The following is a 26938-nucleotide window of genomic DNA, read 5'->3' as shown; positions in this document are numbered from 1 at the left end:
ATACTATCTGTGTAGTTGTGAAGTTTTTAAAAAATAAATTTAGTAATTGGGATATTTTCTTCTCAAATTGAGAATAATCAATTTGTTTAAAACTATACAATAAAAGTTTTAATTTCTTCAATATTTTAATTCAATTTTAGAATTTAATTTCAAATAGGAATATTTTAAAGTAGTTAAAACATTTCTCAAATATTTTTCAACTATTATTGTGTATCCACAATTTTAATTATCAAAAAGAAGCCACGACATAGAAATAAAAAATTTGTCTCTTTGTAAACTAAACATAACTTTTTTATTACTGTGAAGAATTTTCATTGGCTATAGTTTGCATTATATATTCTTAACATAAATGAATGTGTTGCTTTCTAATTTGTAAATTGGCATTAAAAAAGTATTTTAAGTGCGCTCTGACCAATATTTTTAGGGCACATATTCAAAGTTTTTTATATACGTGGCTCTGAAACTTTTGCATAAAAGGAGGAATTTTTTTGAAATTCTATCTATACCCAGTCATACCTACATCAAGAATAAAGTAAAAATGAGATGCAATTTTTATTTTCTTCTCTACCTGAGTGTCAATTCATTGATTCTTTTGGTACATTGCAAAAGTATTCCAAACAATAATGCAGTTTCTGACGCGTATACTACTGTCAAAAATAAAAATGAAAACTATGAAATATCTGTTAAGCAAGAGAATGTGAATGAAGCGAAAAATTTATCAAGACAACTAATTCAATTACATCAAAATAAGGTAAATTACAAATAAATAATAATGTACTTTTTGTTAAAAAGTCATATACGTTTTTAACTTTTTAAAAACTGTTTAAATTATTTTTATAAATTTATGAAATTATATCAAAAAGAAGTTGACTTCTGTGCATATTTAAAGATATTTGAATTGTTATAGTACGTTATAACCCTTGCTTGCCTGAGCTGGGTCCCTCGGACCCAGGCAACTTTTTTTTCATGTACTTTAACATATTAGCTTGAAAATCGTTAATCGGGGATATTCGGGGTCGCTGATTACGAATCCGGTGTCCGTTTTTCAAAATTCAAAATGGCGGATATATTTTTTAAATTTGACGGTTTTGCTTAAAAGTCGTTCTTCAGGGATTTCAAGGTTGCTGATTACAAATCTGAAATTTAAAATTTTCAAAAACTCACAGCGAATTCGTAATCAGCGACCCCGAAAACCCCCGAGTAACGATTTTCAAGCGAATCCGAACGATTTTTTAAAATTTTGTCCGACATATTGGATCCGCTATTTTTAATTTTGAAAAATGGACACCGAAATCTTAATCATGCGCGTTCCACACTTAAACCTTTTGGAGATACAACACGACGTGACGTGCCCCCTCCAGTGACTCTGCGCGTAGGCGAAGTGAGTGTTTCTCAGTTAAATGCTTCTCGCTTTAAATCATTTTTAATATAATGAATAAATTATTATTCTTATAACAACAATTAAATCATATGTTAAATTTAATAGATTTAATATGTTTCAGAAAATTTTGTGAATATTTAATTCAATTAAATTTGACATTTAATCAAGTATTAATTGATAAATTTTTTTAATGGAATTAATTATTTTTATTTAAAAGAAAATTTGTTTTAATTTATTGTTAATAATGAATTTTCTTTTTTAAACATGTATTTTTTATAAATTAATTTTATATATATTGTTGTCGCAGTAAGAAACAATTAATAATTTCAATTTCAATTTCAATTTATTAACGGGACATGCCCTTTCGTACAAAAGTACTCCTAAATTCTAATAGTTACGTAAGTAACAATACAAAATATAAAATATTAACTAAATCTAGGTAGGCGCTATAATGGTTAAAGTTCAGTATAAGTTTGTACAGTAAAGAATAACATAAATCAAATCAAAGGAGAAGATTAATTTTGATAAATTGAATCTGCTTTACCATTATATCAATTAATTTTAAAAATAATTGTTTTTGTTCAATAATACTGATTTTCTCTAAATCACAATGTCTACATTCCTTAAATCACTTTCATAGATAGAAATAAAATAAGTTAATAAAATAAATAAAATAATATTATTTTTGTGCGTTGGTTACTCAACTGAGAACAAACTCTACTTTATTTATTTAACAAGCAAAGTACAAAAACTTGGAGATAATCAATCCTTCCAAAGCTTCACTGAGTCTTTTTGGAAGACAATTTACTAACCGTGCTATAACTTTGAGTAGCGACTAATTAATCTGACCACACCTTCTTATGCATTAGTTTTAAAGGACTGTGTAATAGTCCCCACTCTTTACAATACACACTCATACTTCATACTGTCGACACCTCCCCCCTTTAAACTATCGATGCTTTTCGAATTAACATTTATTTAAAAATTCGATGCAGGTTTCCTTCTAGGAGGTTTCGAATGTAATTCAAAATTTAATCCTGGTAGATTTTTCTCAGTAGCTACAAGCTGCGTTGGACCTGTATTGTTAAAACTACAATTTGTATAACAGTTACCAATACAATATCTTATTAAATTTAAAATACACTGTATAATTCCCGTTTTAAACATTATATAGAAGATTATAATTACAATACTTGCATATCCTATGTACTCTAAATACGTCAAAGACTTTTCTGTCCAACTCTTAAATCTTTCATGTGTCTTTAATTTATCTAGCATCGCTTCGGTATCGTCCATACTAATTTTCGCTTCTTTTATTCTATCTAAATTAAGAAATCTTAAGAAATTCTTGGTAATTTATCATTAATTAATTTTAAATCGTCTTTCTCAAAATCTAATTCTATTGTGATTGTATCCTCAAAGTATCTACTTATATTTTTCATCGGTTTATTAAGATCTAGCTTTATTTTATTCATATATAGCTTACATCTATTCCCTGTTATTAGATAAGTACCCAATTTTTTACCATTATAATTATTATTTTTGCATACTATATCTATAACTGTTTCTTTTACAAATATACATATATAACCTGTTTCTGTTTTCATAAATGTTTCATCCCTGAGTAGTAATGGAGATTTTAGACAATTTCTGTTAGACATTTTTATTAAATCCGCGTCACAATTTTCTGTTTGATATATTAAATAATTCGGTTGATTTCTCTTACAAATTTTATAGTCTTCTATATTAGGGTAACGGCACCAGTGAAGGAACTGACACCAGTGAAAGAACAAATTTCATGTTTTGCATTCTAATTAGTGTAATAAGCAATTTGGTATTATAAATTATATATTTTTATGTTCCTTATTTAATTTACGTCTTTAGTATCTAAGATACCTAGAGAGTTAACACGTAAATTTTATAAAAAAAATTTTTTAAAATGTTGTGTTGCAAATTTATCTTCAACAATAAGAACTCTTCTCTGACACGTTACTTCTTTTTTCACATTTAACTAATTTAAACTGCCTTAAATCGTCGGTCTTCTTTAAACTAAATTTATCTTGTGTATTAGAAATACTTCTTTTCATTTAAAAGCTAATAAAATATTAATTTGCCATAAGAAAAGCAAATACCGTCATTGGGATTTTTTTTTTTTATTTACTAGTGAAAGAACAGAAATGTTTTTTCACTGGTTCCAATGCAATCCAATGAAGGAACACCTTTAACGAATAGTCTGAAGTCAAACAAAAAAATGAAAAAATAAAAATCAAATAGGTTAACACTGTTAGGTTACAATAATATTGTCAAAATAAATTGCAACTAGATGATTGATTGTAGGTTATAAATGCATTTTCAATTAAAAATAAGATTCTGCAAACTTAGTTAAAAAATATTCATAATTATCATTAATTTACCATTATTTTAGTATATTACAAACATTTTATTACTTTATCTTTGTTTTAATATATTTTTTAAATATATTTTAAATATATATTTCACATTGTTCTTTCACTGGATGCAGAAAATTATTTCATTAGACAATTTGTTCTTTCACTGGTGAAATAGGTATGTTTTACTTATTAATTAAAATTTTAATTAACATCTTATATTTATGAAAATTAAATATGACCTTCGCATTCTACACTTAATTAGCTATCGAAAAAAAATTGGTAAAAAAATTTTCAATAACTGCATTCAAAAATAATAAATGATAAAAGTATGCATTTCCTTAAATGTTCTTTCACTGGTGCCGTTACCCTACTACATTTTTCTAAATCTGTCTTGTCAATAGGTACGTAGGGGTCAGTGTTGCCAAGTTAGTGGTTTTCCCACTAAATTTAGTAAGATTTTGGTCCTTCAGTAACATTTTTAGTGAGAGAAATATTTTAGTAGGAAATTTAGTATCTTTTTTTTTCTTTCGTGGTTTTTTTAGTGTTTTTACCTAAATGTCATTTTTTCTACGTAAATTGTATCTGAAGTATTAAAAGTGTGGTCACTAAGTTTAAACTATTCAAGTGAATTTGATTGGTTATACTGATGGAGATTCAGCATATGTTCAGACTGGCCCAATCAAAATTAGTCACACAGTTCTATAAGGAAGGATGCTCTTCTACGTGCCAAGTCCTGCACTGCTGTTTAGTACAGTTTATTTGTGAAGCTTATTTTATTAATGCAATGTCTATTCCATGTTCTTAAGTTCATAAATTTTATAAATAAATTTTAACTGGAATTAATATTTAAATAAATGAAATTCCAAAAAAATGTCTATCATTATTGTTATATATTTATTACATTGAATTATATTAAATTTTATTAAACGATTCTCTAAGTTTAAATAACTTTTGCATAATTAGTGTCAAAAATTTTAAATTTTGCGTTGAGTTAAAGATTTTTACGTTTTCTATTTATTTATTTTTATTTTTCTAGTGAAAATTAGGGAAAATATTTTTAGTGAAAAAAATTTACTTTTAGTGGAAAATATCTAGCGATCTAGGGGAAAAGCGACATAGGCATCTGACAACACTGGTAGGGGTAAACCGTACAGTGATTACCAGTACCTATAAGCAAAAAGGGGATATATTTATACAAATTACAAATGTTTAATTATCGAAATGAGAAATGAAACCATTTGTAAAGGAATTAAAATATTTCATTAATCTGAAAATAATAATGAATTGTTTATTTAATATTAGTATAAATTTAAAAAAAATAAAAAAATTTTCACATGACAGAAAAAATAAATATAATTTGAAATTAATAAAGAAGAAGTAATTTTTAAAATAATTTTCTTTTATTAACAATAATAAGATTCATTAAATATGACTTTTAAGTGTAAATAATACTATTAACCTAAAAAATTGGGAAAATTGTCGAATCTGACTCAATTGTAAAAATAAAAATTCTTTTTGGCTATTTTGTTTTAATATAATGATTACATGATTTTGAAGTTTTTTATTGCTTAAAGAAGCATATACGAAACACCTTTGTTTACCTTCGGCATTTTTTCGATAGCCTAAAATCATACTTCATATTAAAAAATTGTTAATAAAATATTACAAATCATTCTAATACATGCTGCGGCTCTAATTACATCTTTATTTTAAAAAATTAATTCACCAAATATGAAAAAACGTCCAAAAATTAAAAATACTTACCTCAAAAAAGTCTTGAAAATAAACGGTTAATCACTGAAAAATGACATAATAATCAAAAAGTAAACATTGCCCGGGGAGGGCAATGACTGTTATTTGTTATTAATTGCAAGATAGTAGTTGTTCTCTATAATTTTCGGTAAATCGAGTCAAATTACGTTAAAACAAATTTTTTTACTTATTATTAAACCTATTTTCATGCAAATTGACAACTAAATTGACAAAATTTCAAAGAGCTAAGAACACTGTTCTCGAAAAGCGCTATTATTTTCATAATAGTGAGTCGAAGAATAAAAATCTTTTTACACTATTAGCAGAATATTCTGTAGAATTTATATAAATAAATAAAACAAAATATTATATGTAAATTTCGTTATTATTTCTGTTTGTAATGTAATGGTGGCAATCACTGTGAGGGGGGCAACAACTGTACCGCTTACCCCTATTCAGTTTTCGTTTGCAAAATATATTCGTGGTTTGGTAAAAACACCATAGCTTGACCATTAATTATTCGTTCTGGAATTGGTAAACTTCTTACTATTGTCATTTCTTTTTCATCTAAAATCGGATTTTTAATTATGTATACTAAGTGATGATTTTTTATAATTGTAGTAATTTCACTAATGTCTATAATATGTTGTCGTTATAAGAATAATAATTTACTTTTTATATTAACGATGATTTAAAGCGAGAAGCATTTAACTGAGAAACACTCACTTCCCCTATGCGCAGAGTGACTTAAGGGGGCACGTCGCGTCGTGACGGATCTCCAAAAGGTTTAAGTGTGGAACGCGCATCAGCAACCCTGAAAACCCCGAGTAACGATTTTGAAGCGAATCTGAACGTTTTTTTTTATTCGTCGGCCATATTTGATCCGCCATTTTGAATTTTCTAAATCTGGCGTCAGATTAGTAATCAGTGACCCCAACAACTTAAGAATACCCAGTAATACTCAAATTAATTTAGTTATTTCTTTTATACTGTACACTTAAGTTCGCCCTGTCGAAAAAGGTGTGACGACACGACTTTTTATGGGCTATTTATATACCCTAGAGTGTCAAAAGATTAAATATTTTTTGCAATTATATTTGCAAAATATTACAATTATAATTTAGAATAAAAATATTTAATATCCTGATACTAAATCTTTTTTTTAATGAAATTTAAGCAGATGGGTCCCTCGGACACTGCTCAGGTACTCACGTTCAAACATAAAGTCAAGCACGTGAGGGTTAATAATAATATTATTGTTTTGGTGTTGAATGTGACAATTTATTTTTAGGATCAACAAGACATTGCTAAACTAATATTGAAAGATGGTGAAAATATTGAAATGATACTAGATTCTATTGTTGAAATATTTTACGAAAAATTTAAAGAAGCATGCTGTTTTGAAATAAGTATAAATAAAGGAGATAATGAAAATAAACAATTATTGATTAATATTCTCGATCAATCTCTTTTTCTTTATAATAAAAAAATCAATGGGGAAAAAGAGAATGTCAATTATCAATATTTTTTAAGTGAAGTTAATAATTTTAAAAGTAACGTCTCATTTGATTGTCCTTTAGAAGAGAATAAATGTATGTATAACAATGAAAATTTTAACTCTACAAAACGTTTATTGGGATTTGTTATATTAATTCGTTATATGATTCTCGAGTCTATTAATAATTTAAATTCACAGCAACAAAATGCTAATGGAATAAATTTAAATTTGATTAAAGAAACAGTGAATAAAGTAATTAATATCCTCAACCATGTTAGGAAAGAACAAAACTGGTCTTCGACTTTCTTGAACGAGATTAATAAAAAATTGAGAACTATAATTGAGAAGGTATAAACTTTTTGATTTTTTAAATATGAGGCAAAATTTCTAAAGTGTACCAATTCAAAAAAAAAAAAATTTCATAGAACGGACTGTAATTTGCATGACATTTAGTACTATGCATAAGTACTTTACTCACAAATTATTATTCATTTTTATTAAAAACTGTAGAGGGGGAAGAGATTTAAAATTTTGGTCAAATGTGAACAGTGAATTGTTTAAAAAATGATAACTATATTGTATAAATGGATAAAAAAAATTTGACCTATATGTTTTCGAAAGGTTTTTTTCTGCTCTCTCGAATGGTGCATTTTTTTTTTTTTTTTGAATTCAAAGTTTACCACTTTTTTGAAAATCAATACTATTTTTGACTTCTTCGGGTGAAGTTCCGAAAGCGTCTCCCATCCGATTTTAATAAAACTTGGTATACTAATGTATTTTTGTGCCCTGATTACAAAAATAATAGTGAAAATTGGCGCAAATTTGATAATCATGGTAAAAACCATAAAAAAACACCATAAAATCATGGTTTTTTTGAGATTATCTCGTAAAAAACGCAAAATTATAAAAAATGTTTTAAATAAAAGTTGTAGGTCTAAAAAAACACATTTTCTGTTCTATGAATTTTTTACCAAAAGTGGTTATTTTTCGAGAAAAATCCAAAAACCAGAAAACACCAGGAAAAATGACGGAAAAAACAGTGCACATCATAACTAGAGAAAAATTTAGTACTTGTAAGTATACACGGAAAAAACAAACTAACTATTTTAGCACCAAACTGCTTTATCCTTTAACAGGAAACCTCATGGGATCCTGTGTTATTGCTTTTACAGAGACATAAGATCATGCGCTTGCTCTCACGCAAGTTCATCCCAGGAACCTTTTCATACAGGATCTTATGTGTGAACCTGTATGGGAACCCACATAAGAACTCACAAGAGATCCTGGATGGGATCCCATATGGGATCGTTCACATATTACGTCACACGCTTAGGGGGGGGGAGGGGTCTGTTGAATGTGTGACGACCTGTAGAAAAAATGGCGCTAATGTATAGAATAGTGTGTGACGTGGGGGAGGGGGGGTTAAAAAATAATGAAAAATAGCGTGACGTAATATGTGAACGATCCCTATGTGTTCTCACATAGGAATTTTTAACAGGGTATAGGCCAAAACGCAGGTTGCAAGAATTTATCCGCACCAAAAAGGAAGAAGCTCTTGCTATTTTAGGTAGACTATATGTCGTACTTCGCGGGCATCAATTTTATGCTTTTAAAGTATGTCACTATTACTATAAGAGTATAACCATTACACATATTTAGTATGGACTTACTTTAAACTAAAAAAGCATTATTTCATACTTTAATAGATAAACGAAATTATATACTATTAAAGGATAAAGCAGTTTGGTGCTAAAATAGTTAGTTTATTTTTTCCGTGTACTAACGTATTTTGGTGCCCTGATTTCGAAAATGATAGTGAAAATTGGTGCAAAATTGATTGTCATGGTGAAAACCATAAAAAAACACCACAAAATCATGGTTTTTTTGCAATTAACTCGTAAAAAACACAAAATTTCGAAAAACGTTTTAAGGGGTTAGTACCACATCCCACTGACTTTTCTTAAATATTTTTTTTTATTGCAAAATTTATTTTATTTACATCAAACTTTTTATACCTAAAAAAGGGATTTTAAACTATTAAAAAAAATTTATTCTTTTATTTATTATGGATTATCTTGCTGTCATAATCGCCTGAAAATACTCCTACTTGTGATTGGCGGACACGATATCTCCAATTCAGGTCATCGAAAAATAAAATTTTTGATATTTTCTTGAAAAGTAAGCTCGTCGCTATCGTCGGAACTACAATCAACTATTTTCGATGAAAAAAAAACAAAATGGTAGACTTTTTTCATTTTTGACCTTATTTTTTCAACTTAAATTGTTTAAAAAAATTTTTAAATAATAATGAAAAATTATGACTCTAGTTTCGACGATAGCGGTATATGTGTAGAATAAGCCATAAAATTCTGAGCTTAATCGGTGCAATAGTTTTTTTTATGATGTCCGCCAGATCAAAAGACATTGTTTTCAGAAAAAGCGAATTTAGGAAAACATGTCCTTTTTCAAAAAAATACCCCCTTACGCGACAGGATATATTATATATATATATGGGCAATTCCACATAAAATTTATCTATTTCCTTTTGAATTCGTCTAAATATACCTATATTTTTCTTATTCTTTGTAGAAAAAAAGGTTTACGTATTTTTTTTATACTTTTATAAATGCTCAAATTTTCGAGTTATGAATTTTTAAAAATCTGATTTTTTCAAGTTCTTTTGAAATGCACCTAATTTCAATGACATGTAACTCTAAAAGTATTGAATTTAGGCATTATGACCAAGATACAAAAAAGTTTCAGTTTTTTATCGACTTTCAAAATATGTTAACGAAAAAAAAATTTGAATTTGTTTATTAAAAACAGCGATTTTTTATAAACAAATAAAATTTTTTTAAATTTAGGCGTGATTTTTTTTTATTTTTACACACATGAAAATAGGAAGAAAATTTTGTAATAAGTTTTGGAGTGGGCATGATGATCCTTTTGTTTATATAATTTGTTTTAAAAAAAAGTTTACTTTTTTTTCGTTTTCTTTTTTTATTTTTTAAAATGAAAAGTGTTTTTGACACTAGGATCTACTAGTAAACTCATAGAAAACTAAATTAAAATACATTTTATTTTGAAAAATAAAAAAAAACCAAAAAGAAGAAAAATTTTTTTTTGAAACAAATTATATAAACAAAAGGATCATCATATCATGCTCACTCCAAAACATATTGCAAAATTTTCTTCATATTTTCATGAGTATAAAAATAAAAAAAAATTACTCCTGAATTTAAAAAAATCGCTGTTTTTTATAAACAAATTCAATTTTTTTTTCGTTAACATATTTTGAAAGTCGATGAAAAATTGAAACTTCTTTGTATCTTGGTCATAATTCCTAAATTCAATACTTTTAGAGTTACATGTCATTGAAATTAGGTGTATTTCAAAAGAACTTGAAAAAATCAGATTTTTAAAAATTAATAACTCGAAAATTTGAGCATTTATACAAATATAAAAAAAATATGTAAACCTTTTTTTCTACAAAGAATAAGAAAAATATAATATATTTAGACGAATTTAAAAGGTAATAGATAAATCTCACGTGGAATTGCCCATATAAAAGCATACATTGTACTCGCGCAGAGTACGCTACATGAGCGCGTGATTGTTGCATTGTACCCCGTTTTTCGATATGTTACCGAAGTTTACAACCAAAATAATAGTTTCCATAGCATTTCTACATATATCTATTACAAGAATATGCAGTTTTGAGAAAATCGATTTTTTGGAAAAAAGATGTGGTACTTACCCCTTAAATAAAAGTTGTAGGTCTCAAAAAACACACATTTCATGTCCTATACATTTTTTATCAAAAAACATTATTTTTCGAGAAAAATCCAAAAAACCATAAAACACCATGAAAACTAATACAAATATACCAATCACAGTCATTGTATCCGACCCTCACAGAAAAAACCTGAACTCAAAATGATAGCGTATGCTACTCATTTTGATATGCAGCAAAAATAAGTCAGATTGGTGGCGCCACTGTCTATGTCGTTTAGTATTGACTCATTTTTGCTGCATATAAAAATGGGACTAAGTTTTTTCTGTGCTCCCCCATCATTACGCGGCTGAAGTTAGCGTACACCGAATTCCGTAAACCGCTGCTAATTATCCCACCCGAATTTGTCCACAAAATACTCTTGCCATGTCTAACCCCCCCCCGCTAAGGTTTCTTTAAAATACATAAAAACAGTACTTTAAGCATAATCAAATTGCGTGAACTGCTGCTGTGGATCCCACCCAACTTTGTCCGCAAAATACTTTCGGCCACCTCTGCCCCCCCGCCTAAGTTTCTTTAATCATAGTTAGGGGAAGGTGGGGGAATTGGAGCCTCTTAAGGACAATGATTAAAAAACCAACTTATTGTTATAATAAAATATTGTTATGGTCATTTTTTACTCCTTTTGTTATTTATCTTTAATTATAATTAATTAGAAATTAAGAACAAAAAAGTAAGTTTTCAAAAAAATGCGTTGCAGCTTAATTTAATGCCTTTTAATTTTCTGTGAATGTGATTGTTTGTTTTCGTATGACATACAGGAAGATTGTTCAAGTTTTCCGAGTTATTTCCACGAAATTCAAAGGCTCTGTGTAATTGAATTTAAAAACCTCCCATTACCCCACCTTCCCCTATATACTTTCAAGTACCAAAGTTTTCTGTAATTATTATTTTTCCTGGTGTTTTATGGTTTTTTCTCGAAAAATAACCAGTTTTGGTAAAAAAAAGCACATAGAACATAAAATGTGTGTTTTTCTGAGACCTACAACTTTTATTTAAAAAATTTTTCAAAATTTCGCGTTTTTTACGAGATAATTACAAAAAGCCATGATTTTATGGTGTATTTTATGGGTTTTACCATGATAATCAAATTTGCTCCAATTTTCACTATCATTTTCGTAATCAGGACACAAAAATACGTTAGTATACCAAGTTTCATTAAAATCGGAGGGGAGACGCTTTCGGAACGATGTAAATATATATATATATATATAATACAATATCAACCATTACGCTAGGACGATCGTTTTTAAGCGTGTCAGACCGGTCAAAAGATGTCAAATTTTTAAACTCAAAATTTTAATTTTTATAATGTGAGACGGAACAATTTGTTATTAAGAGAAAATATAATAAAATAAGAATAAATGATCAAAGTTAAAATTATTCCTCACCCAGCGCGACCGGGTTCAGAGTTGCTGGAGCTCTATTTGACGATATAAAATAAAATAATAATTTTAGATGTACGCGGACGCTAGTTAATTTATTAATTAAAATCAACAAAAGACTTAGATCACAGGGAGGGAAGTTGGTGAACCCAAATATAAAAATAAAATATTAGGAGACTTCCAGGAATATAAAATTTATTATAAAAGATCAAATGAAATACATTAACCACTTACTTGTCTGATCAATAATGATCAAATATCGACTCTTTTCCTAAATTTCGTTCAAACAATACGATAATAATTATGGATAACGTCGATCCTCAAGTTCTATACAGTTTTAATATTTAATTGATCCAATAATTCAATATAATTTGATATAATACACACAAGGAGATATACTCCCAACATACAATAAGACGTACGGACAAAGAGTAAGGTTATTGACCTTTTTCCCTAACCCTTATCCTAAGATATTTGATCATTTATTTCTCAAAATAATGTCAAAAAATATTTTCCCGTCACAAATGCATTACCTTATATAAAATAAAACAAGGAGGGGGTCCTTTATGTTTATTTCATAAACATTATGCTTCCTCATTCTGTGAAGCAAAAAATTCGCTTCCTCGTGAAGGAAGCAATGAATTTGTCCAATTCAATTGATTGATTTAAAAAATTTCGAGTTAAAAATGTTTTAAATTAATTAAATTTTTTGAAAAATAAAGAAAATTTTAATTAATTTTGAGTGTAACATAAACTTTATATATACGAATCGATTCATTTTAATGCAAGGAATACAATTATTTTATTCATCAACTTGAATTTTAAAAAAACACAAAATTTTTTAGCTAAAATATGAATTTTCGATTTTTCAATTTTTATTAATTCTCAAATTTTCAATCAAATCTATACTTTATATATACCAACCAATTCGTTTCAATGCAGGAAATAAAATTATTTCATATATAAACATGAATTTAAATAAACACATCATTTTTTAGCTAAAATGAGAATTTTTGATTTTTTAACTTCCATTAATTCTTTAAATTTCAATCAAATCTATATTTTATATATATCAATTGATTCATCTTGACATAAAGAAGACGATTATATTATATATTACCTTAAATTTTTCGATTTAAAAATTTTTTCAATTAATAAAAAATTTTTGGAAAAAAGACGATAAAATTTTTTTTTTTGGGGTATTTTTAAAAATCCTCTCGTCATTTTTGAGAGATTAATGTGTTAAATAAGCCTACCAAATTTTATCCAAATCCATTAAAACCTGTTAAAGATATCGTGTTCACAAAAACGATCCACACACACATACACACACACACACACACACATACATACATCCGGACAATTGATCAGGATCTCATATAACATGTTTCTATATAGAGGAAAATTTGTTTTCACCATTTTTAAAAAGTTTATAAACGAAAGGACTACATAGCTTCCTCCACGAGGAAGCAAAATCGCAACTTTTTTCCTAACGAATTTTTCTTCTAAGTCTAATATTTTCCTTAATAAATGAAAAAACTAGAAAACTTTTCCTTTTAAATTTAAATAATTTTTAAAACATAAATCATCGTATCTCCTATAGGGTCATTTGGGGAAAATGTAAACAAGGGGTAAATGTAAACAGCAGATATTGCAGCTTAATTTACAGATTTAAAATTAAGTTCGACCCCAATATTTTAACCTCAGCTCACCTGCAACAGGTTCTGAGTATTGCCAATTTTTTTTTTCGACAATTGTCAAAGCCATACTCCAATTTGTCGCTTAATGCATGAAGGATTGAAAATCAAAGATTTACTGCTTCAGTGTTTTGTCTCGCATTTGAATAAAAATGAACTAAAAATTCAAACTAAAATTTCTAATTATTCTTTATGAATCGCTTAACAAAAGCTGACTTTGATTTTTTAATTTCGTCAATTCAGTTAATAGATAATTAAGTGTTTACATTTACCCCGAGAATTCGAAAACTTGGGGTAAATGTAAACAGAATTTCTGCTGCATTTTAAAAGAAAATAATTGAATAAATTTGCTTCTATTTCACAATTACATTATTTTGGCCCTGTAAAATTACATAAAAACGAAATTGGATCTTCTTTTATATCTCCTTCGTGTTAGTCAGTTGCAGGTATAGACCTGCATAGTATTGCATAGTGCATTTACGTGTTTAAAATATAGGAAAGCGATTCTTCACGATTGGTGAATAAAACTCAGGTACGTAGGAATCCTAGAATAAGAGTGAATGATTGATTGGTTGATTGATTGATTGATAGATTGATTGATGGATTGATTGATAGATTGATTAATGGATTGATTGATGGATTGATTGATGGATTAATTAGTTGATTGAGTGGGTGATTGGTGGATTGCTTGATTGATTGACTGATTGATTGGTGGATTGATTGTATGATTGGTTGATTGAGTGATTGATTGGTGGATAGATTGGTTGCTTGGATGATTGATTTATAGATCGCCATTTTGAAAATTTTAAATTTGTCTTCAAATTCGTATTCAGTGACCTCAAAAACCCCCGAGTAGCGAGATTCAAGCAAATTTGATCAATTTTTAACAATATTTTTATGTTTGTCCGCCATTTTGGATCCGCTTTTTTGAAATTTAAAAATTCGATTTTAGAATCTTATTCAGCAACCTTAAAAACTTATTTTCACCAAGTTGAATGAAAATCTATTAAAATTTATTGAAGTTATTCAAGTTTTTACATTACTAGTTTTGTTATAGTAATGATTGCTTATTTTATATGTTGCATATCAATCAATTGGTTCAACTATTTTACATCTACCAAGAATTTTTTTTCAGTTTTTACATCCCTTTACACAGTAGTATACTTGGGATAACTTTTTTCTTAAACCTCTTTAAACTACAGGGGTGTTTACATTTACTGTTTTCACAAAACAGCTTCGACGAATGGGGCTGAAATTCATTATTCGATGGTTTTTGAGGTAGCTGATTACGAATCAGAAGTTAGTTTTTAAAAATTCAAAATGGCGGATCCATTATGGCGGTCGTTAATCTAAAAAAATTAATGGATTTTAATAAAACATCGTATCTAGGGGTTTTCGAGGTCGCTAAATACGAATCTGAATTTTTTTTTCAAAAATTTAAATCTTCACAATTGCAAAATCTTTAGCACTTCATTTTTTTATTATCTAGTCACGCGTAATTAAAAATTATTACTGCATTTAAAATCTATGACTGAATTATTCGCATCAACATAGGCAAAAACCCCGGAGTAAGAATTATTATTAGTCGAATCCGACCAATTTTTAAAAAATATTCGGCCTTATTGGATTAACCATTTTGAATTTTTGAAAACTAACTCCAGATTCGTAATCAGAGACCCCAAAAACCCCCAGACACAGAGTTTCATCAAGTTCCATTGAATTTTGTAATTTAATGTCCGCCATATTGGATCCGCCATTTTGAATTTTTTCAATCTGCCTTCAGATTCATAATCAGCGATCTAAAATACTATTAAGCATACAGTTGTGTAACCATTAAACGAACTAATTTTCAACAAAGAGTTTCGTCTAGTCAATTTCAAGATGAAAATCTCCATGTTCGCGAGCTTTAACTATGAAAATATCGAAAAGGGGCAAGAAGTGTATGTCATATCTGAAAAAGGACACATTAGTGAACATTTTCTCATAAACAACTTTTTAAGGCTAGATCCTAGTAAGGCAGCACCCCCTATATCAAAACTAAAATTTTGGAAAATTATTTTCAGTATTTACTTGAAAGTTTAAATTTTTAACAGTATCCAAACAACGATTTTTATCGCTATCTACGTTTTTGTTTAAATTAGTTAATAATACTATTGACTGTTTAAAATTACTATTTATAATTAATTTCAGAGTTCCTCTTGAATTTTGTAGATACTATCAACCCTTTGCGATACCAATGCCCAACTCATCTATAGGGTTTCGAGCTCCAATTTACAACATGTGTAATGCCATAAACTTAATGTGTGTCCATTGCAATGTAGATTTGAATTTTTTATATATATATATATCCTTATCTTCCTATAAGGACGCAGTCATAAAATAAATTTTATCGACAAGATAGATTGAGAAAATTAACATAAAACAATGCTTTCTTTTTTTCCTTTTTAAGTTATTTTTATATTCTATTATATTATGTTTTACTTAATTTTTGTGTTTCACCGACCTAAGTTTATAATAATCGCAACATTTCACTAATTTATATCTTCGATACCGATATAGAGGCTAGCTACACCGAGAGCCAATCAGGAGGGTTAAATTTAATCCTCCGGCGTACTAAACAAGTGGGCCATTAAGGGGTAAAAAAAGAAAAAAGGGTACTTTTTTAAAGAAAAGTCAAATATATTCTTGATTTTCAAAAAGGGTAAATTTTGAATTTGTACACTACAGGAATTTTGACACATGGTTGTTTTTAATGGGTGGGCTATTCACTGAGATCCGAAAGATTCACTGAAAATTAGACGACAACAATTCAATAAAGAGATGAAAAAGCGCAACTAACAGCAAGAGATTTTAATTATATAAATTTTTAATCTTTTTAGAAGATAAGCTTCACTTTATTCGATATTAGTAGAAAAAAAAATTGCAGACATAAAGCATAAATATTTTAAACATTTGTAATTTTGGTAACAATACTAGTAAAGCTAACTTAAATAATGACAAATATATAATATAAATAAAGTTTAACCCGTTTTGTCCGAGACGTCCGTTATTCTCTATACATGTTTAAGCTAATCGTTGTTAATGTTAGCAAACTAAAATAAAATTGCATAGACCAGATCGTGGCGCTTTAGAGTAATAAATTACAAGCATATTCGTTGAATTAAAAAAACTGCGACATATTTTTAAGAAAATCATTGATTTTCTTCTCTGTTCAACCCTTAGCTTAGTGCAATTCGAACAACCCAAATAGAAAAGAAAATTTTTTCGTCTCTAAATCTTCTAGATTTCAGTCAATAGTCGTTCGTTTTTAACAAATACATATGGAAAAAATTAATACAACTTCTAAATTACAGGAGAGCAACACCAAATTTAATGACGTCGAAAAAGCGTATCAAAATTTAATTACAATCCTCAAAAAATACGCAAAAACAAACCAATTATATATAGATATTACTTATTGTTCTTTAAATTCGAATGATTATTTAACAATGAACCAAAATATTTCTAATTTATGGAGTAATGAAGTATTCAGTGACCTTACAAATTATATTCAAAAAAATTCTAACTTTTTAAATTCTGAATATGGAGATAGGTCTGATTTAAATATGGGAGAAATATTAACGATAATTGAAAATACAAAAAAATACTTTCAAAACACACTTAATAAATATCAAAATTCTTCTACTAAACAATTAACTAGAATTGCGAAAGATAGACGCAACCTTACTAAAAATATACGCAAATTTTTTTCTCTCCTTTTCAGAATAACAGAAGATATTAAAAACTTTATAGATGACATGTTAGAATTGATATGCTATAAAGACTTTACAAAATTAAATATAAATTATCAAATTAGCCATTTTAATATTTTATTGTTTGATATGCAGAGAATTCTTTCCAGTAACGATAATGACATTCAAAAGTCAAATAAAATACAAAAACTTTACAATCAGGTATAAAAAATTTAATATTAATAATATATTTGAATTATGTTTACTAATCATTTTTATTACCTTCTTCTGCAGTTGAAAAATGAGAATTCTGTAACTTTGAAGAAACATGTGTCAAATATTTTTATTGACTACTTAAGCCATATAAATTACATAACCCTCACATATAACCATAACTGTCCCGGTTCAAAGAATCCGATAATGACTTTTCAAGAAAAGAGTATTTCTAATTCTATTAAAGCTACATATCAAATTCAAAAAATCTTACAAGACAATATAAGTGAAGTGAAGATAAGACAGTATTACCAAAATAATGATATTCAATCTATAATAAATTCGAAAAACTACAATGTAGATAACTTAATACAAAATTGTCAAACACCAAATGGAACTTTACCAAAAAATAAAGAAATTGAAAATAATACCCAAGAAATGGACATTCTAAATAAGATTTATATCGAATATACAAATATGTTTTTTAACTTAAAATCTAAACTTTACAATCATCCATTTGACGACATTAATTTCAATGAATTCTTAACAAATTATTCTTCTACCATGAAGTCTATTGAAACAGTTTTACAAGCTCATTCACCAGATAATGGCAATAGTATAATAATAAAAAATTTAACTCAAATTTTAGGATACACTAGAAGTTTATCAATAACCTTCTTTGAGAAAGTAAATATCACACAAATTAAATAAATAACAAAATATTAATGAGTAAGAATTACTGAAACGTGACACCTAAAACTGAATAACATTTATTTTTTGATGTAATTTTATTTTTCTTGTGGTGCCGTAATTTTCCCCAAATCTCAAATGTCATAATATTCATTTGACATAAAACCAGTTGACATAACCAATATTTGTCATAATTTTTTTGGTCATAATTTTACTTTAGCATAAATTTTAATTGAGATACTAATTATTCAGCATAATTCGCATTTGACAGAATGTTTATTTAGTATAAGTTATATTCGGTATAACTTTCAATTGTCAAAATTTTTATTTGGCATAATATACATTTGTCATAATCTTTATTTGACATAATTTTCATTGATCATAATTTTAATTTGGCATAATTATCATTCATCATAAAATGTATTTGATATAATGTTCATTCGTCATAACTACTTTTTGACATAATATTTATTGGTAATAATTCTTAACTGGTATAACGCTAATTTAACATAATGACTATTGGACATAATGCTCATTTTTCATAATTCTTAATAATCATAACTGTCATTTGTAATAGTCACTGTTTGATATAATGTTTATTATTAATAATCAGCAATTGACATAACGCTTATTTAGTATAATGTGTATTTGACATAATGTTCATTTGTCATAATTTGCATTTCACAAAATGCTCATTTGTCATAACTCTTATTAGTCATAACTTTCATTTGTCATAATTTTTATTTGGCATAATTATCATTTAGTATAAAATATATTTGATATAATGTTTATTCGTCACATCGATTGTTTAATATAATTTTCATTTATAATAATTCTTAATTGGCATAAATTCAATTTAACATAATTGTTATTTGATATAATGTTAATTTGTCATAATTTACAATTCTCATAATACTCATTTGTCATAATTCTTATTAGTCATAACTGTTATTTGTCATAATTATTGATTGACATAATGTTAACTTTTTATAATAAGCACTTGACATAATGTTTATTTCGCATAATTTAAGTTTGACATAATGTTCATTAGACATAATTTTAATTTGACATAATGTTCATTGTTCATAATTTTTATTTGTCATAATTATCATGCAGTATAAAATGTACTTGATATAATGTTCATTTGTCATAACTATTTTATGACATAATGTTTATTTGTAATAATTTTTAATTGGTATAACGCTAAATTAGTATAATGTGTATTTGACATACTGTTCATTTGTCATAATTTTCATTTGACATAATTCCCATTTGTCATAACTTTATGTGTCAACGATTTTTTGCTGTATCTTCCCATCCTTGGTTTTTTAATTAGTAGTTTGTATATGTTGGTAAAGTAGATTAGGTGGCGCTGTCTAATATTTTTGAAATTAATTCTATCTTGCTTTTAAATATGAAAAATTACTTTTTTTTCCAAGTTACAATTTTAATATTGTACAATTCAATTACATTTTTTTAAAAATAATATGACAATTCATATTAATAATGATGACATTAAAAAATTGTACAATATTAAAATTGTAATTTTCATATTTAAAAGCAAGATAGAATTAATTTCAGAAATATTAGACAGCGCCACCTAATCTACTTTACCAACATATACAAACTACTAATTAAAAAACCAAGGATGGGAAGATACAGCAAAAAATCGTTGACACATAAAGTTATGACAAATGGGAATTATGTCAAATGAAAATTATGACAAATGAACAGTATGTCAAATACACATTATACTAATTTAGCGTTATACCAATTAAAAATTATTACAAATAAACATTATGTCATAAAATAGTTATGACAAATGAACATTATATCAAGTACATTTTATACTGCATGATAATTATGACAAATAAAAATTATGAACAATGAACATTATGTCAAATTAAAATTATGTCTAATGAACATTATGTCAAACTTAAATTATGCGAAATAAACATTATGTCAAGTGCTTATTATAAAAAGTTAACATTATGTCAATCAGTAATTATGACAAATAACAGTTATGACTAATAAGAATTATGACAAATGAGCATTATGAGAATTGTAAATTATGACAAATTAACATTATATCAAATAACAATTATGTTAAATTGAATTTATGCCAATTAAGAATTATTATAAATGAAAATTATATTAAACAATCGATGTGACGAATAAACATTATATCAAATATATTTTATACTAAATGATAATTATGCCAAATAAAAATTATGACAAATGAAAGTTATGACTAATAAGAATTATGACAAATGAGCATTTTGTGAAATGCAAATTATGACAAATGAATATTATGTCAAATACACATTATACTAAATAAGCGTTATGTCAATTGCTGATTATTAATAATAAACATTATATCAAACAGTGATTATTACAAATGACAGTTATGATTATTAAGAATTATGAAAAATGAGCATTATGTCCAATAGTCATTATGTTAAATTAGCGTTATACCAGTTAAGAATTATTACCAATAAATATTATGTCAAAAAGTAGTTATGACGAATGAACATTATATCAAATACATTTTATGATAAATGATAATTATGCCAAATTAAAATTATGATCAATGAAAATTATGTCAAATAAAGATTATGACAAATGTATATTATGCCAAATAAAAATTTTGACAATTGAAAGTTATACCGAATATAACTTATACTAAATAAACATTCTGTCAAATGCGAATTATGCTGAATAATTAGTATCTCAATTAAAATTTATGCTAAAGTAAAATTATGACCAAAAAAATTATGATAAATATTGGTTATGTCAACTGGTTTTATGTCAAATGAATATTATGACATTTGAGATTTGGGGAAAATTACGGCACCACATTGTTCAGAAGTGTATCAAGTGTAAATAGCTATTTTTTTAATCTTAAAATTTGATTGTTTTCTTGTTTTTTTACAATTTGTTTATAAATAAACAATTTTTTTTATATTAAAAAAATAAAAAAAAATATAATGATTCATAAGACAAGTAGAATGCCGTTTCGATCATTAAAATCGATTGATAAATTTAATTTAAATTAATTTTTTTTAAGAAGTGTCAAAAAAATTAAATTGTTGACAACATAAAATTTTTTGCAAAATCGTTTTAGGGAGTGATTGGGTGTATATAAAATACCATAAAAAAAATAATATTTCAAAAAAAATAAATTTTTTTAGTTTTAAGTGGCACGTTTCAGAAATTCTTACTCTAATAAAATTAATTTTATTTAAATATTTACAGGAAAGTGATACTAAGCCTGTATTAACTGACAATAAAAAAAAAAATCGTACATTAATGGATTGCAAACTTAAGGAATATTTCAAAATTGCAACTGATTTTTTCAAAACAATGAATAATAATTATAAATGCAATAATGTAAATATAAACAATAATTCAAAAATTGCTGAAGTAAATATTTCGAAATTAATTAATTTTATAACTGAAAGGATAAAAGTCTATTATTATCCTGACCCAAATTCTTACATAAATTTAAACTCCAATACAGTTAATAAGAGTGAAGAAATGTTAAAATTGAAACCAACAATATGTGGGCCACAAAATAAGAAAAATGAGCACACCATTAAATTACTCTGTTCTATTTTTAATGAATTATATCTCAATTTTCCTGACAAATTCAATGATGATGTTAGTTACAATAACTGCTATAAAAAAAGCGTTTATCAGGTGTTGAAATTAAATGAAAAAATTTTAAATTTTGATTTTTCAAATATTTCTACTAACAGAACATTATTAAACGATTTTTTGATATCAGAGAAAAATAAAATACATGAATGTGTTAAATTAAAACCAAAGGTAATATATACTAATTGGAAAATTACAATTTTTTAAATATTAAAAGAATAGTCCGATTATTGTTACATTTGAACCTTACTTGGGTTGGTGGTCACTTTTTCTGTAAAATATTTTCTAATCCTTTGTTTCTAAGAAAAAACAATTTTTAATGAAATCAGTTTTCAAAGAAAAATTTTTTCGAACAAGTTTTAATTTCTCAAAAAAATTTTTCTAACAAAAGTTCAATTTTTTAAAAATATTTTTAAATTTTTCCAAAAGTAGGATTAGCTCCCCTAGTATTATAATTTGCAGTCACTCTTTTTAAAAATTTATGTTATCGTTAACACTTCTAAGATAACTTATTGTTAGAATATCATCTGCAACATAATCATTATATCGAGACACAATAATATGAAGTCTTTGTTAATTTTAATTGTTGATTTTTGTTAATTTGAAATTTTTTTAAATTAAAATGACACAACTTATGAATTTTATGATTGCTTTTTTAAAATTTTTTCTGAGATCGAAAAGTACATAAAAAAACCAAACAATAAACTTTACTGATAAATTGAAATCCATAAATTTTTGTAGAATTTATATAGTTCTGAATGTAATAGCGACTTAAAAAGCATATTTAAAATGGTTGCAGTCATATTTACTGTTATTTTCAAATGCATATGACTTTTACAATAGTGTATAGATTTTAATTTATCAACACTGAAAAAAATTCCTAACACCCGTATACCAGGAATTGACTAATTTGCCTGGTTACGAGAGGAACCCACTAGGCAATCTTGGTCAAAATTGATTTCGACAATTATTTGGAATGACTAGGGAGGCTTATCAGAATAACCAGATATCTTAGTTACATTGGCTAGAATCTCTTTGACTAAATAAACTTTAGCAAAATTGACTATAGATACATGCGATATTAACCAAACACCTTAGTTAATATAACTAGGAAACAAGGGGTCAATTCTACTAAAATCGACTTTGACAATAATAACCAGGCTACATAACTGAATTAACTAGGATGCTTGGTTACGCTGACTAGATTTAATGTTGCTATGGTTAATAGTCATTAATGCAAAGCAAATTTTTTTCAGTGAATAGTGTTTTTGTTGGATTTTTCATGTATTTGCAATGCCAAAAGATTTTTTTAAACAAATCTTTTTAACTGTGTTTGTTAATGATGTTTAGAGCCCTTTTACAGTTAAGATGTTTATTTATTGGTTGACTTAACATAAATATAATAACAGTTTGAAAGAAATTCAACATAAAATTTTTTTAACCTTTTTTTGTAAATAATTCATATTTTTCATTCTTAGCTTTTATCCCTCTGAAAAATTTTCATTGGAATGGTGAGATTTTTTCCAATAAAACTGTATAAATATAAAAATGGGACATTGGGTTTGTGAGAAAATATGAAAAATAAGTCAAAGAATAGGTATTTGGGTTTTTGACCAAAAAATATAAATTTGCTTCCAATTAAAATTCTTTCGTTTATGCCCTATCTAGTGTATGTATAAAGAATTCCTGAAAATTTTAGCCTGATCCGTTCAGCGGTTTTGAAAAAATTGTAGTCACCGTAATGGTATAATAATAATAATAATAATAACCTTTAAAGTTTCAAGCGTATATACTCTTCTTTAAGAAGTCGCGGGTTAAAACAGTACCTTAGAAACGAAAGGGTTAATGAATAAAAATCAAAAAGAAACATGACTTTCTTTGTAATATAGTTTATATAAAATATTGAACTTTTTACAGATTGCAGATGAGTCAAAGCAGATTGCTCAAATTGTCAAAAATATAACACAAGAGTCGATTAAATTAAATTTGGAGTTTATAAATAATATTGCTTGCAATGTTTCTTACAACAATGTGACTATAAAAGAAAATTACATGGATGCAATAAAGTCGTTAATTAACGTGAATGTCAGTCTCGAAATATTAATTGAATCATTAAACGTCCAAAATGCTAATAAATCTAAAAATTTACTACAACAAGTCCAAGAAAAATATCAAAATCAAAAGAAAATTTTGAATCAATCTATACCCTGTAATGGAAGTAATACATATGTAAATTTTAGAAATGAAATGTTAAATATTTTATCAGTTTTTGGAAATAAAACAGAGGATATTGCTGACACTTTAAGCAGTAACATTATTAACTACAAAGAGGAAATAATACTAGATTTGCAAACAACAGTGTCAAATGTAAAACATTGCATAGAAATTTTAATTAAGCTTCCATATAATACTGATATATCACACGGCAAACCAAACATTCGCATATATTATTTATGCACTAAAAAGAATATTGAATGTGGGTTTAATTTTATAGATTATCATCGAACATCCAAGAAAGACGATGAATATGCTTTTCAACACTGTTACTATCGTGATGGCGATTCTACCAACAGTGAGTTAAAATGCAACAATTGTTATTGTAAGCAATGCAGGTTGTATAAATGTAATAGATCGATTTCACATGAATGTATATGAAAAGAAGCTTCTTCCCAATATACATTGGAATTTTCTATTTGAAACTAATAATGTGTTTCATTTTTTTTCATTTAATTTCATTAAATAAATTATTAGCGCAATTAAATTGACATGCTGTAAAATGTGTATTTCTTTTTAATGTAAGTGAATTCAGTCTGGCGAAAATTGAGGTTATGTTTATTTTATTATTATAATTATTTAAGGAAATAATTAATTTAATTATACTCTCTAAATCTGAATTAGTAAAAATGTTTACTAATTTAAATTAGTGAGTCACTTTTTGCTTTAGAATTAGTTAAATTTTACTAATTGTTAGTAAAAGTTACTAATAACATTTTTACTAATTCATATTTAGAGTGTAGATAATATTATTTGATTCATTTGAACATTGCAGTATCATCAGTAATTTAAAACTGTAAATGGGGTAAAATTCCTGTAGCGTACTAATATACTTTATAAACAAATAAAGTTATTCCAATTCTGGAGTTACCGATTTAAAGCCAACGTAATTCCGCATCCAACGAGCCTTAAATAAACTATTTTGGGTTAGTTGATTGTTAATAAACAATTGGCTAACATTGAAATTGTTCATAAAAAATCCTCTAATCCAAAATATTTCATATAGGGCTCGTTGCATGCGGAATTACGTTAGCTTTCAATTAGTAGCTCCTGAATTGCAATAACTTTATTTATTAGTAAAATATTTTATATTTTATTAACTATAATTAATTAATTAATATCTGGAAAATAACAAAAAAGGATATCTCAATATTTTTTATAGTGAAAATACACATGTATAATTTTGAAAAGAAATGTTTAAAAAAGACTGATTTTGAAAAAAAGTCAGAAAAATTTTGATTTTCAAAAAAATGGTCAAATTTTGAATTTTTTGAAATTTTTTTTGCACCATTCGAAAGAGTAGGGAAAAACCTTTTGAAAACATATGGGTCAAAATTTCTTTCATCTTTCTGTTTAAATGTTACAAGTCGTTAAAAATTCATTGTTTCAATTTTTCCTCCCTCTCCTACAGTTTTTAAAAAAACATTTCAATACTTCGTGGATAAAGTACTCATAGGACTAAACTATGTGCAAATTACAGCCCAATCCGATTAACCTAATCTTTAATTTGTTTTAAGATTAAGAAATCTATACAAAAGAGTCTTAACTCGATAAAAATAATAATCGAAAGGGTAGGTAGAGCAACTCTAATCATTAGATTCTTAGAAATTCGTAAATAGGTAAGATTTAATCAAAAGAGAACATTTTTGTAATACCCAGTAAAAAATAAAAGATACCAGAAATGCGATACCAGAACAAATCTGTGAGCATCTCGGATACGAGCACTTTTGGTATCCGAAATGATCTGAAGATTGTAAACGCACTGAAACGGACGACTTTTGTAGGGCTTTTAATCAAGAAAAAGCAATTATATGGATGCAGAAACAATGGAAAAGTAAATAAAAATAAGCACTAAATTATGTTTAATAATGTTTTAAATACTTTTGGATTGCTTTTAAAATTGAAAAATCAAAAAACCCGTGTTAAATTAATATCTAGTGTCGGTAAGGTAGAAAACAATATTTTTCGAATTGCATCGTAAAATTACCAACAGTACACTGTTTTCACAATGTTTTTAATGTGGAGGTTTGAATTGATAAGAATAATTGTTTTCTGTTTAAATGTTTAAAAAATTAAATTTTTTTTCATTTTTGTTACTAATTTAATTTACCATTTTGGTGATTTAAAAGGCTTTTCGGTCATCAAATCACCAAAATATACTTAACGGTCACTAACTTCAAATAAATTAATTTACCATTCTTTCTGCATCTATTGAATTGCTTTTTATTGATTAAAAGCCCTACAAAAGTCGTCCGATTCAGTGCGTTTACAAGCTTCAATCTGTTTCTTTCTCTAATAAGAAATTTAATTTCTTCCGTTATCCATGGAGATATCTTTTTACCCTGATATAAAATACCTCGTTATAATAATCATACTATGATTCGAAATAAAAGTAAAACATTTGATAAAATCATTATTAAAAAAGGCATTATGAGGTTTATAATCCACTCCAACCTGGGATAAAACTACAAACCGTA

General features: G+C 26.6%; 2 protein-coding genes across 3 annotated transcripts in view; one reads left to right on the top strand and one right to left on the bottom strand.

Annotated features, from left to right (window-relative positions):
- The window catches only part of LOC127278123 (phosphoribosylformylglycinamidine synthase), a 117496-nt gene that overhangs the window by 16900 nt on the left and 73658 nt on the right, over positions 1–26938 (bottom strand). The window lies entirely within an intron of this gene.
- Positions 489–24952, top strand: LOC127278127 (putative histone-lysine N-methyltransferase 1). Of its 2 annotated transcripts, XM_051299679.1 has the most exons (6): positions 489–751; positions 6815–7369; positions 17250–17849; positions 17922–18527; positions 21786–22358; positions 24105–24952. In XM_051299679.1, exons 1-6 carry the CDS (start codon positions 539–541, stop codon positions 24840–24842), a joined length of 3285 nt encoding a protein of 1094 aa, XP_051155636.1. In that variant the 5' UTR covers positions 489–538; the 3' UTR covers positions 24843–24952. The 2 variants fall into 2 exon arrangements, with proteins under 2 accessions (XP_051155636.1, XP_051155637.1); XM_051299680.1 differs by lacking the exons at positions 6815–7369; positions 17250–17849; positions 17922–18527; positions 21786–22358.

This window comes from Leptopilina boulardi, unplaced genomic scaffold, assembly GCF_019393585.1.
Source record: "Leptopilina boulardi isolate dan_hultmark-lab unplaced genomic scaffold, ZJU_Lbou_2.1 LbouV2_195, whole genome shotgun sequence".
NCBI classification, from domain to species: domain Eukaryota; kingdom Metazoa; phylum Arthropoda; class Insecta; order Hymenoptera; family Figitidae; genus Leptopilina; species Leptopilina boulardi.
The sequence above is the reverse complement of the archived record's forward strand: the minus strand, read 5'-3'. Positions and strand labels throughout refer to the sequence as shown.

Excerpts from the sequence above, each read along its gene's own strand:
- LOC127278127 (XM_051299679.1), top strand. The coding sequence starts at position 539 with ATGAGATGCAATTTTTATTTTCTTCTCTACCTGAGTGTCAATTCATTG. Across the intron at positions 17,850-17,921 it reads TACAAAAACTTTACAATCAG|TTGAAAAATGAGAATTCTGT; the intron begins GTATAAAAAATT and ends CTTCTTCTGCAG. Across the intron at positions 22,359-24,104 it reads GTGTTAAATTAAAACCAAAG|ATTGCAGATGAGTCAAAGCA; the intron begins GTAATATATACT and ends AACTTTTTACAG.